General features: G+C 36.9%; 1 protein-coding gene across 1 annotated transcript in view; it reads right to left on the reverse strand.

Moving 5' to 3' along the window:
* Positions 1-1,658: 1,658 nt before the first annotated feature.
* UCHL3 (ubiquitin C-terminal hydrolase L3) overlaps positions 1,659-14,923 on the reverse strand; it is a 66,184-nt gene continuing 52,919 nt past the window's right edge. Inside the window, exons 7-9 of the mRNA XM_006139968.3 lie at positions 7,112-7,187; positions 2,860-2,918; positions 1,659-1,880 (exon numbers count right to left, since the gene is read on the reverse strand). Coding sequence (XP_006140030.1) covers positions 1,797-1,880; positions 2,860-2,918; positions 7,112-7,187 — 219 coding nt within the window. The 3' untranslated portion in view covers positions 1,659-1,796. The remainder of the gene's footprint in view (positions 1,881-2,859; positions 2,919-7,111; positions 7,188-14,923) is intronic.

Below are 14,923 nucleotides of genomic sequence, written 5' to 3' on the forward strand. Positions count from 1 at the left end.
GTCTTGCTGTGTTGGGGTCCTCCTGCCCCAGGCTCCCAATTAGTCAGGATCTCTGAAATGTGCAACCATACTCTACATTTGGGTTGTCCCAGGAACCTAATCCGGGCCTCCTATGTGGCTTCTGGTCTCCTAAGCAGTGGTGCCATCTGCCTGTCAGCCTGTTTGGGCCCAACTCTGTGTTTTAACTCAATTCTATAAATGCCCTTCCACCTTTTCAGTGCCTTTCCATCTGTCCTTAAAAACTCAACCAAAGCTCTTCTTCTTTTAAAGGATGTCAAAATTCACTCATGTACCATCTAAATTACTACTATAGGGTCATCTGAAAAGTTGATGCATTTTTGCATGGAAAAATACATCATGACTTTTCTGACAACCCAATACTTTCTTTTTTCTCTTTTTTTAAAGATGTTTTTGCCTTTGGGTGTGTGTACTTACTGGAGAGACAGAGAGACAGTGAGAGGGAAAGTGAGAAATCACCCTTGGGGGAATGGCTACACCGCATTCCTTTTTCCACCATTCTCCTTCAGAGATATTAGGGATATACTCACATGCACCACGCATGATTTTCAAACCACTGGGTCTGAGACTTGAACCACAGTCGGCTTTGTGGGAGTCCAGCAACATAACCACTATGCCATCTGCTGGTCTCCCTGACAACCCAATACTCTTCAGACTAAGCCATCATCATCATGCACTTAACTACTACAGGGTAGTAGTTCCCAAATCTACCTTTATTATTGCCCTCCTTCTTTCCAAAATACTACCCTCAGTGTTATCAAAGTAGTATTTTAAAACCATACAAGGGACCAGCAGATGGCATAATGATTACATTGCTAGACTTCCACATGGTGGACTGTGGTTCAAGACCCAGATCCAGAAGCTTAGAACTCATGCCAGGCACATGTGCATGCATGCCCCAAATCCCGAGAGGACAATAAAGGAGAAGGGACTGCGGGGTGGCAATCCTCCCTAGGGGGTGATTTCTCGCTTTCTGTCTCTGTCTTTCCAGTGAGCGCACCTGCCCTATAGCAAAAATCTCTGAAAAACAAAACAGCTATACATCAAATTAGGTCACTGTCCTGCTTAGCCACTCTTATGGCATATCATCACACTTGAAATAAATCCAAATGCCTTTTCCTGCATCATTAAGCCCCCTCATCTCTTGTTGCTTCGTCCACTGCATTCTATGCTCTGTTCATGTACACTTCCTTCTTGGTTCTGTAACACAGTGAGACTTTCCTATCTTGGAGACTCTGAATTAACGATTCTCTCTGCTTTTCTCCACTACCTGTATCTGACCAGCTACTGTTTAAATCTTTTATTCACCATTCAGAGCTGAGCTTCAAAGGCAGTGACTCACAGAAGGCTCCCCGGACAGGAAATGTACTGTATTAACTTCAGTCATCTTCTACCACAAATCCGACTTTACTACTCTACATAGCATCTGCCATTGGTATGCATCTGCATGTGTTTGTTACTCTGTAGTCTGAAATTCTACCTGGGGTCCCAACACAAAAATCGTCCATGAAATCTGAAAAGAATAAGAAAACTATTGCTACTTATCAAAAGAAATAAATAAATACAAAGCCTTCACAAAACAGAAAGGGAAATAAAGAACTGTAGCCTTAACTAGGAGCAAAAAGAATATAAAACACAGGTTCAGTCAAAGTTTAATTCGCACAAAGTTTAATCAGTTAAGTTAATGAAAATATCAAAATTTTTTAATTAGTGTATGGCAGCAGAAATTTAGTTCTTGTTGCAAATAATACAGTTTTGGTGTCCCCATCCCTGACGAACTATGCTGCAGAAAGAGCAATGGCGTTGAATCTAAGCTCATCAGGGTCACGCTCCATAAACTTCTTGCAAACTTCTATGGCATCCTATGGAGGGGAACATATAAATGTTTAGATTATCAACGTGTATTTTACTTATAAATGATACATAGGCACTTTATGTTTTTCTAATTCATACTTATTTTGTACTGAATGTTTCTTTTTCCAAATGAAAGATAAAGAACATAAAAGAATGAACAGTTGGTATCCTAAACTGCTTAGCAGAAGAGGAGATACAGTAAGTATTCTTTCTTAAAATACTTTTTAGAAAACTTGAACCTGGAAAACGACACATTTCATTGATTCCAAGCTATATAATTTGTCTGTATTTCAAAATCTCTAAAATCAGAATCAAGATATTAGGTCATCAGGAAAAGTCAGACATGTTTTTTGCATAGAAAAATACATCGTGACTTTCCCCACAACAAAATCCCATGGACAGTACCTTGGATTCCATAAAATACAGCCTATAATGAGCAAGTCTTCCAATACTTTCTTTCTTTTTTTTTTCCCTCTCTCACTCTTTATTTCTTTCTCATTCTTTCTCTTTCTCTGTTTCTTTCTCTCCTTCCCTCCTACCTTCTCTTTCTTTTTTTGTAATTTGCCAGAGGACATATGAAAGAGAGAGGGTTGGCCGTGTTGCCATTTCTTCTCTTCCATCTTTCCCTTCTTTTGGAATTTTAAGCATGCACATATACATGTCCGGTATGTTTCCCAAGCCCCCAGGTCCAGGACTCAGTTCATAAAGTTGGCTACGTGGAATCCAATCACCTTAACTATCATGCCACAGGCTGGCCCCAATGCTACTATCTTTTTGAATTTGACACTTGTTCACATAAGGCCCTAAAAACGTCTTTACTCACGATGGATTTTTAATACTAACTCAATTGTTTCTTATTGTATTTTCTAAAAACACAGCAAGGACAAAGAAGCAACCAAATACAGAGAACATGTTACATAATGATCTTTAGAGATGTTTTAAAAGCTATAAGGATATTAAAAGTTGGTGAGAGAGTTTAATTACTACCTCTAGCAAAGTTTCATCACTAGTTTTCCCATGGTTAATTGGAAATGGTTTCCGCCCATCTGTGGAAAAGAAACAAACAGTTGAATGCTTAGCTGCATTTACAGGATAATGTACTTTGTTTATTTTTAATTAATTATTCTTTAACTGATTATTATTATTTTTCAATTTGACTGGAGGAGACAGAGAGAGAGAGGGAAAGTGACAAAGCAAGTCACCAGGCCTAGGACTTGAACTGCGGTCAGTCATGTGGGAGTCCAGTGCCTTAACCACCATGCTACCTGCTGGCCTCAGGATAATGTACTCTTGACTTCTTTTTTCCTCTTCCCATAGCAAGGCAAGAAGAGTTAAAAAATATTTTAAGTAATATATTCCAAAACAAATACTGTAAATATGCTTATTAGAACTGTTTCCATGTTTGAAAGCCTAAATTATCTTCATGAACAGAATATACTATAAATAAGCATTGGCTTTAATTTCCCAAAAAGAATATACAATATTAATGAGCTCGGTTTTTGTTTATTTGTTCGTTTTTTGTTATAGGGCTTGTGCACTTGCCAAAGCCAGAGGGAGAGAGAAGGAAAGTGAGAAATCAGCCACAGAGAGATGGCCACACCACAATCCCTTCTCCTCCAGTCTCCTCAAGATTTGGTGCATGTAAATAAAGGGGGGGGGGGATTAGTTGAAGGTCTATATTAAGGGTGAAGATTTAAATAAATAAATAAATAAAGATTTGGTGCATGTAGACACTTGCACCTGGTGTGATTTTTAAGCCTCCACATCTGAGACAAACTGCACAGTCAGTCATGTGGGATCCAGCACCTTAATCTCCACATTACCTGCAGCTCAGTGAGCTCATTTTTTAAAAAGTTATGACCCCAGTTTTGACCCTTAGGAAGATAAAAGGCCTCTTTTGTCAAGGTAGATCCCCAGGGGAAAGTTGCCAGCATGCAGCTGGAGATCTCCTGAGCACTCTAGGTACCCAGGTGCCAATGATCCAAGCTTGCTGAGGCTGGGGGTGGAATGCCACGTGGCTTCAGGACTATGCTGTGGGTGCTATATCTCTGTCTCTCCATCTCTCTGCCTCTCTCTCACTTGTGGAACTATGATCCAACTTTAGAAAATGCTAAATCAGAAGATCTTCGGTAAGACTCACATGTTTACACCACTGAAAGGGAGTCATGCTGTCATGGCTTACACTCCACTACTACCGATCACAGGCCACCAATGCCGTAACATAGCACAACAATCCAAGTAACAGGGTTATTTTACGGGCCACCGAAGAGTTAGCCAAATTTACAATCACCCTGAATAAAGTAGTACTTTTTCAATATTATAAAAAAAAAAAAAGAAAAAGCCCAGAATTATAGTACTCAGGAAGAAAAGTTAACTGATACTCTATATCCCAAATCTATAATTTCAACTATTTTATAAATGACACTTTACCAAGTTCAGTCCATTAAACACAGCTCCTTCTACTTCTTTTTTTAAAAAGAATTACTTCATGTAACTTCATTTATTTAAATTTGACCAGAGAAGGACACAGAGAGAGAGAGAGAGAGAGAATGAGAAAACAAACTGCAGGTCCAGGACATGAACCCTAGTTGGTCATGTGGGAGTCCAGTGCCCTTAACTATCAAGCCCCCTGCTGGCTCCTACTTCCATGATTCCTAAGCATAATAAAAATTTGTGAATCAATAATGCATATTGTGATAAACTTGAATTGTTAAATACTACTTTTAAACAAAAGTATAAGTGAAAATAAACAAATAAATATATCTCCATTAAAGTGATATAATTATGTTATTAGAATTTGTTATCCACATTTTTCAGCTAACACTGAGATGAACATTCAAAATCCTAAAGAAATGGATCCCTTAATTAGAGTGCTTCAAGGACCAGTCAGTGGTGTGGTGGTTGAACCTGCTGGATCCCCCCCAACCACCTTAGCAGTTTGAGTCCAGGACCCAGTGGCTTGAGAAACATTCCAGGTACATATGTGTACTTGCTCAAAATCTCAAGAGGAGAAAGAATAAGGAAGTGTAGCATGGCCATCCCCCCAGGGATGATTTCCCTATTTCTCTCTCTCTCTAGCAAATACATGCCCTATGACATCTAGAAAAAAGAAATGAAAATTCCTGTACTTCCTATACTTTGTAACAACCATAAATGGGTCAGTCAAGGTGATACAACAGTGTATGTAGCACTCTGAGATGCTGAACCCACATGAGAAGGATCTAGTTCCCACCCTGAGGAAGTGGCTCCCAGCACACACTGGGTAAGTGCACATGTGCCCATGATCCAAGCTGGCCAAGGCTGGGGGAGGATCATAGCATGAAGTCCCTGTTGGGGGGAGCCTGTCTCTCCCGTTCTCATGGGAGAAATTAACAAACTTGGGAGAAAAAAAAAGAACCATAGGGGAATGTTTTTTGTAAGTATTACACAGAAACTCTTTTGATTACCCATATTTGTATAAACTTGCATTATTTTTCTAATCTGCAAAATATATTTCTCAATAATAGACCATAAAACAGCTCCTTAAAATAAACAATGTAGGTTTATCTTTTCCTTAAATTATAAGTCAACATGTATTTTCCTGGTTCCTACCATTTTTTTTGTATTGTATGTTGAGCTATAATATGTAATTTTCCTTCATATACAGCTATTGTTTTAAGTCATGTACAATTAATTTCAGACAGCAGTATCATAGATTAAGATCATTAAATAATTGATCTTGAAATGTCAAAAGAAGTAAACAAACTGAAACTATATACTATTTTGTTATAAAGGCAACTTAGAGCAAAGATTAACTATAATTTTACTGTTATTCTAATCCTGACGTTGGTTAACCACAGCCCATGGGTCAAACCTAGCTACACTTCCTTTACACTAAAGAAAAAAAATTTTTTTAATTACATTTAATCACATATATCTTTACAGTGTCTTTTTAAAATCTTACATTTAATCACTTATAGCTTTTTTTAAAACTTTATTTTTTTATTTTCAATTTGGTCAGAGAGAGAAAGAGTGAGAGAGAGGGCAAGTGAGAAAGCAAGCCACCAGGTCCAGGAATTGAATAGTGGTCAGCAATGTAGGAGTCTAACACCCTAACCACCATGCCACCTGCTGGCCCCAGTCACATATATCTTTACACTGTTTTTTTGTTTTCTTTTGCTGGAGAGGTTTTTGCTATAGGGCCCATGCTCGCCAGAAAGACAGAGAGAGACAGAAAGCGAGAAATCACGCCCCCCCCCCCCAGGGGTATGGCCACGCCGCAATCCCTTCTATTCCATTCTCCTCTCTGGATCTTTGAAATTACCCATATCAAAACACAGGTTCTGTAAAGATTTTCTAAAACTCAAATGGAATACATAGGGGCAGTACAAAAGCCTAAAAATTATTTATACTCATTGATTTAAAAAACTTAGTCATGGGACAGCAGATGGTGTGGTGGTTAAAGGCGCTGGATTCCCACATGGCCGACCATGGTTTAAGTCCCAGACCTGGTGGCTTGCTTTCTCCCTTTCACTTTCTTTCTCTCACTGTCTCTCTCTGGTCAAATTAAAAAATGATAATAACAAATGGAATTAAATAAATAAATGAATAATTCTTTTTTTAAAAAACCCATTCATTATCAATTTTACATTATGTTTTTAAACAAAAGGCAATTCATCAGGATGTTGAATTTGGTGAACAATGTCAAAGTGATTTGCTGATGTTTCTTGCAATGCTTTTTATAATACTTTTCTGCTTTGCTAAAATACAAAGGTAGTATGCAAACATTCTTAAATTTTAACTTGCTTGAACATCAAAAAGTTCCTTCTCTTTTTTTTTTTCTGAGAGAGATATTTGTTATAGGGCACATGAGCCAGAGAGACAGAGACAGAGAGACAGAAAGTGAAAAATCACCCCCCCAGGGGGATGGCCATGCCGCAATTCCTTCTCTGCCATTCTCCTCTCAGGATTTTGGGCATGCACACACATGTGTGAGTTTTACGCCGCCAGGTCTGGGACTTGAACCATGGTCAATCCTGTGGGAGTCCAGTGATGTAACCATTTTCCATCTGCTGGTCCTCCCAGAATTCTTTTTTTCCAAAAAAAAAATTTATGAAGAAAACTGGCACTATGTAAATTCAAGTTTATATGGCAGTCAATTAGTAAATGCAATACATATCAGCAGTCGTGTTTATCATAAGTAGAGACTTTCCCATTTAACATTTCTCTCCCCAGGAAAAATTAAAACAATAATTCTTACCTAATTCATAGAGATGCCCATCTACATGAACTAATGCAATAAAATGAAGATCTACTTTTTCATCTATACTTGGTGCCTAGAATAGGAGGGAAAAGTACATATTATACAGATTGGTAATCAAATCAATCAAGTACATATAAACACATACAAATAATGCCAAGTGACATAAGAGAACACTTAACCAATAGCATTCCAAGCTTAATCTATGATACGGTGGACAAAGAGTGTGTTTGTGACAATACTCTACTCATCTGTCAAAAAGGGAAACGCAGACTAAAAGCACATCTTTCTAGGTCTCAATTGATCTAAAGATCAAAAGCCATTGACCTTGGAAGTCTCAGCCCTCCGGCACAATGCCTGGTACATAGTAAGTAATAATGCATACTGGTCAAATGAAAGGAAGTATGAACTAACTTGTATACATTTTCAAATTACAAACCTGTTTTAAAATTTTAATAATGCATAAAGAAACTCTTCTAAATTAAATTTTATGACATGAAGAGAGTTGTTTACTTAATGACTTGAATTTGATAAAAACATGTTTTAAACAAGTATAAACAGTCTTCAAGTAACTATTCATTCTAGATTCAAAAAGTTTAAAAATAAGTAGATGCACAAAAATAGAGATTAACAGGGGAGAAAAAGGGATAAGAATAAATTAAAGCACAATTCATTGCAGCCTATAGTTTTTCTCTTGCTTTCTTGGATGATAAAGGAACAATCAAAAGTTAAAATTACATCTTTTTTTTTTTAGTTTCAATTTGCATGAGCAATATTATTTCTTAGACATTCAAATAATTTATGCAAAGTTAATATACAGATTAAGTGGCACTGTTTATGATATGCATTAACTATACATCTAACAGTAATGTTACCTATCTATCAAATCTAAATGGTTTTAAATACAATCACTGTTAAATGCCAGTAGGACACAAATATTAGAGGCAAAAGTTTTGAAGTCATAAATAAAATTATACCATATTACTTAATATCCTAGATAGAATAAGAGAGAGAAAGTGAGAAAGCAAATCATCAGGTTCAGGACTTGAACTGCGGTCAGCCATGTGGGAATCCAGCGCTCTCATCCACCACACCACCTGCTGGACTCCCATGATAATTAAAACCTTTACAGGTACAGTGATTCACATTAATCTTCAAAAATTATCTCACTGATAGGACCAGCAGGTGGCATTGTGGCTAAGGCACTGGACACTCCTGCATGGCCAACCACGGTTCCAGTCCCAGACTGGTGGCTTGCTTTCCTACTCTCTCTCTTTCTCTGTCTCTCTCTGGTCAAATTAAAATAAATGAGTGAATAAATAAAATAATTCTTTTTTAAAAAAATAATTCTTTAAAAGTATATCAGACAGAAAGACATTTTAAAAAAATTATCTCACTGAAATTATGAACAGAAGAAACTCACCATAAACTGATATGGCAAACTAGCTCTTCCTTACTTCAGTCTAGAACTACAAAATCCCTGCTGGCAGAAATGAAAGCGATCTGGGTTTCACTGCAGCTCTCACACTGGACTCCTCTCTCTAGTGCTGCCTCTTCAATGGCAGAGAACTGCCACCAGTTCGCCATTGTTAAGACAGTTTGAGTTATCCACCATACAGAGACTAAGATGTGTCTCTCTGTATTTTCCATCATCAAAGGAAAAACTCATGTCCTTTTTGAATATGATATTTCTTCAAATACTTAAGAATTTTGACCAGAGAATCAAAAAATATTAATGCTCACTCCATCCAATACCCACATTTTTATCAATGAGCAAAAGATCATCTGACTTTTGAAGGCTAAACCTCAGCAGTTATGATAAATGTTTTTTTAAAAAAAATTATTTAATTTTTTAATTTATTCATTCATTTATTTTAATCTGACTAGAGAGAAATACAGAGAGAGACAGAGAAAGTGAGAAAGCAAGCCACCAGGTCTGGGACTGGAACCATGGCCGGCCATGTGGGAGTGTCCAGCGCCTTAACCACCACACCACCTGCTGGCCCCAGTTATGGTAAATTCTATTCTGTAACAAAAATAATAGAAAGAATCCTCACTAATTTTTTAAGTATGAATTAAATTGTACTTATTTTTTACTCTGTCATGATGCAACATCCCATTTCCTCTTACCCCTTATTTACATGTATTTTTGTGTCCATTAAAAATTTTCTCATGTGGGGTCAGCAGATGGCATGGTGGTTAAGGGCGCTGGACTCCCACATGGCCGACTGTGGTTCGAATTCCAGACCTGACGTCTTGCTTTCTCAGCCCGCCCCCCGTTCCTCTCTAGCCAAACTAAAATAAATAAATAAATAAAGTTAAATAAAATAATTCTTAAATTTTTTTTTTCTCATGAATGCTCTGCCCTACCCTCAAAAACTTTCTGGTATCTACTCTTACTCTATCTATGCTTTTAAATTCTTCAGTTTTCTCCACAGAGTGTGGACATTCAGTATATGTTAAGCAGGGACACAGAGTATTTGTCTTTTATAACCTGGCCTATTTCACTTAACATTATATCTTCTACGTTTGTCCACTTGGTGTTAAATGACAGGATTTTGTTGTTCTTTATGGCTGAGTAGTATTCCATCATGGATAGCTACTATATTTTCACAATGCACTCAGCAGTTGGGCACTGAGACTGATTCTATGATTTAGCCGTTGTGAATAATGCTGCAATAAACATGGATATGTAAATGTCTCTCTGAATGACTGCCTATCCTTTGGGTATACACCCAATAGTGGGATTGCCTGGTCACAGAATAATTCTAGATTATGTTTAGATTTTTGAGGAATTTCTATACTGTTTTCCATAGTGGATGTACTAATTTATATCCCCAGTAAAATAATTCCTTACTTAACTAGGAAATATTCTTTCTACTCATTTTTTTTAAAGAATTATGTTATTTAACTTTATTGACTGATTGATTGATTGACCAGAGAGGGACAGAGTGTGTGAGAGAGAGAGAGAGAGAGAGAGAGAGCAAGTCGCCAGGTCCAGGGCTCAAAGGGTGGCCATGTGTCAAGGGTGGTCCAGCATTTTTAACCACCATACCACCTGCCAGTCCCATGTTTTAGTCATTTTAAGACAATTCAAGAAAGGATTTTAAGTACCACAAATCTTAGGAGCTATTATGTTTTCATATATTATTAATTGCTTGAGTACCATGTCTTCTTAAGAATTATATTACACAGCTTCTATTTTTCATATTTTGCCAGTAAATACAGTTGTGCTGGAGGTAAAAGTAGTTTAATTAAAGTCAGAGAATTGAGCCTGTATCCATTTCCTGTGAACTTAGGGTTTCATAATAGTTTTGAGGTTTATGAGATGGGTAAAAGTATCTTATAAACTGTTAGGTGCTATATAAAGTTCACATATTATTACAGTACTAATTACTAATGTGTGTGATACTACATTATCATAAACATAAGCAATTACCAAATATTGGGACTCAAAACTGTGCATATTGTAACTTTTATCCAAAAGTACACAATAAAAATTTTCAACTATTATAAAAGGTAAAGTAAATTTCAAAAAAAAATTTTTTTTGGAGAGGTTTTTGCTACAGGACGCCTGCGCTCACCACAGAGACAGAGAGAGACAGAGAGACAGAAAGCAAGAAATTATCCCCCTAGGGGGCATGGTCATGCCACCATCCCTTCTCCTCCATTCTCCTCTTGGGATCTTGGGCACGCACGCACATGTGCCTGGCGTGCATTTAAGACACCAGGTCCAGGACTCGAACAGCAGTTGACTACATGGGAGTCCAGTGACATAGCCATTATGCCATCTGCTGGTCCCAAAGCTTTTAAGAGTGATTTTTGCTATAGGGCATGTGTGCTCACCTGAGAGACAGAGAGACAGAAAGCAAGAAATTGCCCACCCCGGGGCGGGGGAATGGTCAAACTACAATCCCTTCTCCTTCATTCTCTTCTTGAGATTTTTGGCACACACATACACATGCCTGGTGTAAATTTAAGCCACTGGGTCCAAGACTTAACCCATGGTCGACTACATGGGAGTCCAGCGACATAACATTATGCCATAGGCTGGTCCCAATCTCAAAAGTTTGAAGCATTCTGTTAAACCTCAGTATCTCTGATAAGCCTTTTCCTTGGTAAATTTCGATTAGTCTTGAGAGTATCAAATCTACAATTATTCAACTGCTTAAAAATTATTTCACTGGGTCAACCCATGGCTTAGTGGTTAAGTGAACTGGATCCCAATTAGCAACTGCTCAGTTTAAGTCCTGGACTCAGTGACTTGAGAATATGCCAAGTGTGTGTGCCTGTAAGTCTAAAGTCCTGAAAAGAGCAAGAAATGGAAAGGAATTTGGTATGACCATTCCCCGTGAGGTGGTACATTCTCACTCCTCCATCCCCCCACCCCCGGCGAACGCAAATTAAAACATAATTCCACTAAAAGCAAGAACAATAAAAAACATATCCCAGTGAGTCTTCTGTTTCAAAATATGACCAATAAATACCTATGTATAAAAGGCAAAAACAAGCTATAGATAGGCTCATTTCTGCCTGAATATTTATGCAGAATACATTTTTTAGTTATCTCAAAAAAAAATAAAAAGTATTACAACAAATAAATTAGAAACTAACAAAATACTAAACTTCATGTTATACAAAATAGTTTAAAGTTAACATATATTTATATGGTACTTAATGTATCCAAGTTACTCTTCTGAGTGTTATAGGAGGTATTTTCAAGAAGTTCATGAAAAGTCAACTCTGCATGGATTTAAATTTTTTACATCAAAATTAACTTGTACTTGATTCCATTTCCCATGAATTTCCTGAAATATCCTTGTATTAGTTGACTAATCATCATCTAAGCCCAATATTTGGTTATACCCATCCTACTTTCAAGAACACTGAAACATTAAGTAACATGCTCTAGGTTGCAAAGCTAGTAAATGAAATAACCTGGATTCAAACCCAGGGAGTGTGGTTTCAGAATCCATGTTCTTAGCCACTATGCTATGAAAATACTTATGAAGCTGTAAGGCAATGGACTTAAAATGGAGCAAAAATCAATATTACATAAAAACATATAAAATTGGAACTGCCCAATTTTATGACACATTCATTTATGTTTAGCCATGTGGGAGTGTATGGTCCATATTTTAATTACAAAGAAAATCACTCATATTTAGAATCAAATCAGTTGTGCCCAGGTCAAAATTTACAAACTTAGGATTTTATCAATCCTTTGATCATCGAATTCTCACTGTGTCAGACAATGCTGGCAAAGTAGGGAAGCAACAAATATCTAGTGGATGAATGAATGAAAATGACAATGAATGTTGTGACCCAATGAGAATAGTGAAATAGAAAGATACCAGCTTATTGATAATCTGCACAAATGGAAGGCTAACTGATGACCATTACTGTTAATTGGTGGAGGCAAATGTTTAAGGAAAACTGCCAAAAATTCACTTCATAATTTGAGTATAGTTCTATCTTCTTCTGGCTTCAAAAGTCAGGATGACTTATAGAAATGTCATGGCACACACCAAAGCTTTCATATACTGTATTTCCAAGTAGGCTCTTCCAAACCACAGCCGTTGCCTTTAACAGTCTCAAACATCAGAAAGACAAGAGCTGTTTTTGCTTAATTCTGAAGTTTACTTCAGTTAGAATTATCAGAACTCCATCATCAAGCTCAACATTTAAAATAATTAGCAAGATTTTAATATACAAATATACTTTTTAATAGTTTGCTAATATTGTTAGTCTATGAAAGAGAAATTATCAATTAGTGAGAAGCCTACATTAATACACAAGTAGAAAATCTTCACCTCCTACTTGGAAAAGATCTTTAGAAATTGAATAGGCAGGGAAGATCTGATCAAGATTAAACCAAGTACCTGAGCCACCTCAGGGAATAAAATAGCTTAGATGAAATACCCTACACCATGAAGGATTTAGATTGAGGATAGAACAAGTAAAGTGACCCCAGAGCATGGCAAGAGATTACAGTCATGCTCAGAAACATGAAAAAAATAAAGTAATAGATGACAAAGAACTCAGAAGGTACACAGCATTTGTTGACTAGAGTCAACTAAATGATACTAGAAGGCTGAAGGGAAACATATTCACTTACACAGCTAACAGGAACTTAAACATTATCATGAATGTCGATCAGCACTCATCAAAAGGCAGGTGCCTTATGTTGGCAGGATATGGAGTGGAAAGATGGATGTTCACCAAGGCACTGGCGAGAGTCAAGCTAGACTGCAAAGCATAGAGGTATGTTTGCAATCTTACTGGGAAAGAAAAAGCTAATGATTGAGTGAACCAAGAAAAAAGCACTCTGAAGACTGAAGATGTTTAAGAAAAATATTGGACTGCCCTTGTCACTGGAAGAAGAGATGGAAGATTGACTACACTTACAACAGAATGGAGACCCAAAGATGGTAGGCGTAAGAAGGGTCGCCAGCGACGAAGACGGAGAGATGGACTGGTAGCCTTTGCAGGGCCTACATGGTTACGTTTGACCCAGGGCAGGGATGCATGGTGACACAATGATGAGGCCTTCGTTCTGCAGTGGCTAGAATGAGGCTGTGATGAGGATGGCGAGGAGGACTACATAATTAAAAAAGAGAATATTTTACTTAGACCACGTTACTGGATGATCATTTATTTTTAAAGCAACGTATGGTCATACTTGTATTCATATGGTCTAGTACTTTTAATAACTATAATCTATCTATGAATACTGGTTAAAAGCAGGTAAAGTGGAAATACATAACCAAGTATCAGGTTAGATGCCACAGCTCCTATTAAGTGCATATCAGAAATATTATATATCCTCATTTTCATAGCACAGACTCACAGACTGAACATTTAAAAGCCACTAAAATGGAATTATCATATCAAATTGTCTTAAAATATGTAACATACACAGAAAAATAGCACATACAAAATACACACACAATAATAGCTGAAGAAAACAGTATGGTAATAGGTATTAGTAAACAGAATTTCTTGAAGAGAATAAGCTCTAAAGAGGAAAACAAACTTTAAAATAAAAACAAGAATAAAATTAACACTTTGAAGCTGATGCCCTGCAAAAATTATCCTGTTCTGGGCTGACAAGTTACATGGAAAATATAATGGTCTTTTAGCCATCTTTTAGTAAAGAATAACATCACTTAAAATACGTATCACTTATTTTAAGTGAGGCAGTCTTTTTTTTTAGCATTTTACATATATCAATTCATTTAATCCCTCAGTTACCCACGAGACAGGTACAATTATTTCTATTTACAAATGAGGAATCAGAGCATAGATGAGTTAAGTAACATAATCATGGTCATGTGGCCAGCAATTGGCAGGTCTGGGATTCAAACCCAGGAAAATGGATTCCAGAGTTCAATGATCTTAATCATTATGGTGTATAGCCTAAATAACCAAGAGAAAAAAATGTAATGCTAAATTAGACCAGATTTTAATGGCAAGAGGAATAATTCTCATAAGGTTAGATATTCTGGGGCTCTCCTTTTAAATACTATTATACCATGGAAGTCAAATTTAGCCCAACAGTTTTCCACCGAATACACGTAGTTACAATAGCTAATTTATTAGTGGTACTTCAAGTGATTTTGCAGTCGTCAACTTCAATGAACAACTGCCAGTCCATGAAATTTAAAAACTTAATTTAGGGTTAGTTCTGTAGCACAGTATTTAAGCTCTGTGCATAGGGAGGTAGGACCCATATGGTTGACCATGGCTTAAAAAATACACAGGGCATACGTACATTCCTCAGATCCTGATAGGATGAGAAAAGGTAGGGAA

The sequence above is a fragment of the Tupaia chinensis genome, unplaced genomic scaffold (assembly GCF_000334495.1).
Source record: "Tupaia chinensis unplaced genomic scaffold, TupChi_1.0 Scaffold000013_1, whole genome shotgun sequence".
In the NCBI taxonomy this organism is placed as follows: domain Eukaryota; kingdom Metazoa; phylum Chordata; class Mammalia; order Scandentia; family Tupaiidae; genus Tupaia; species Tupaia belangeri.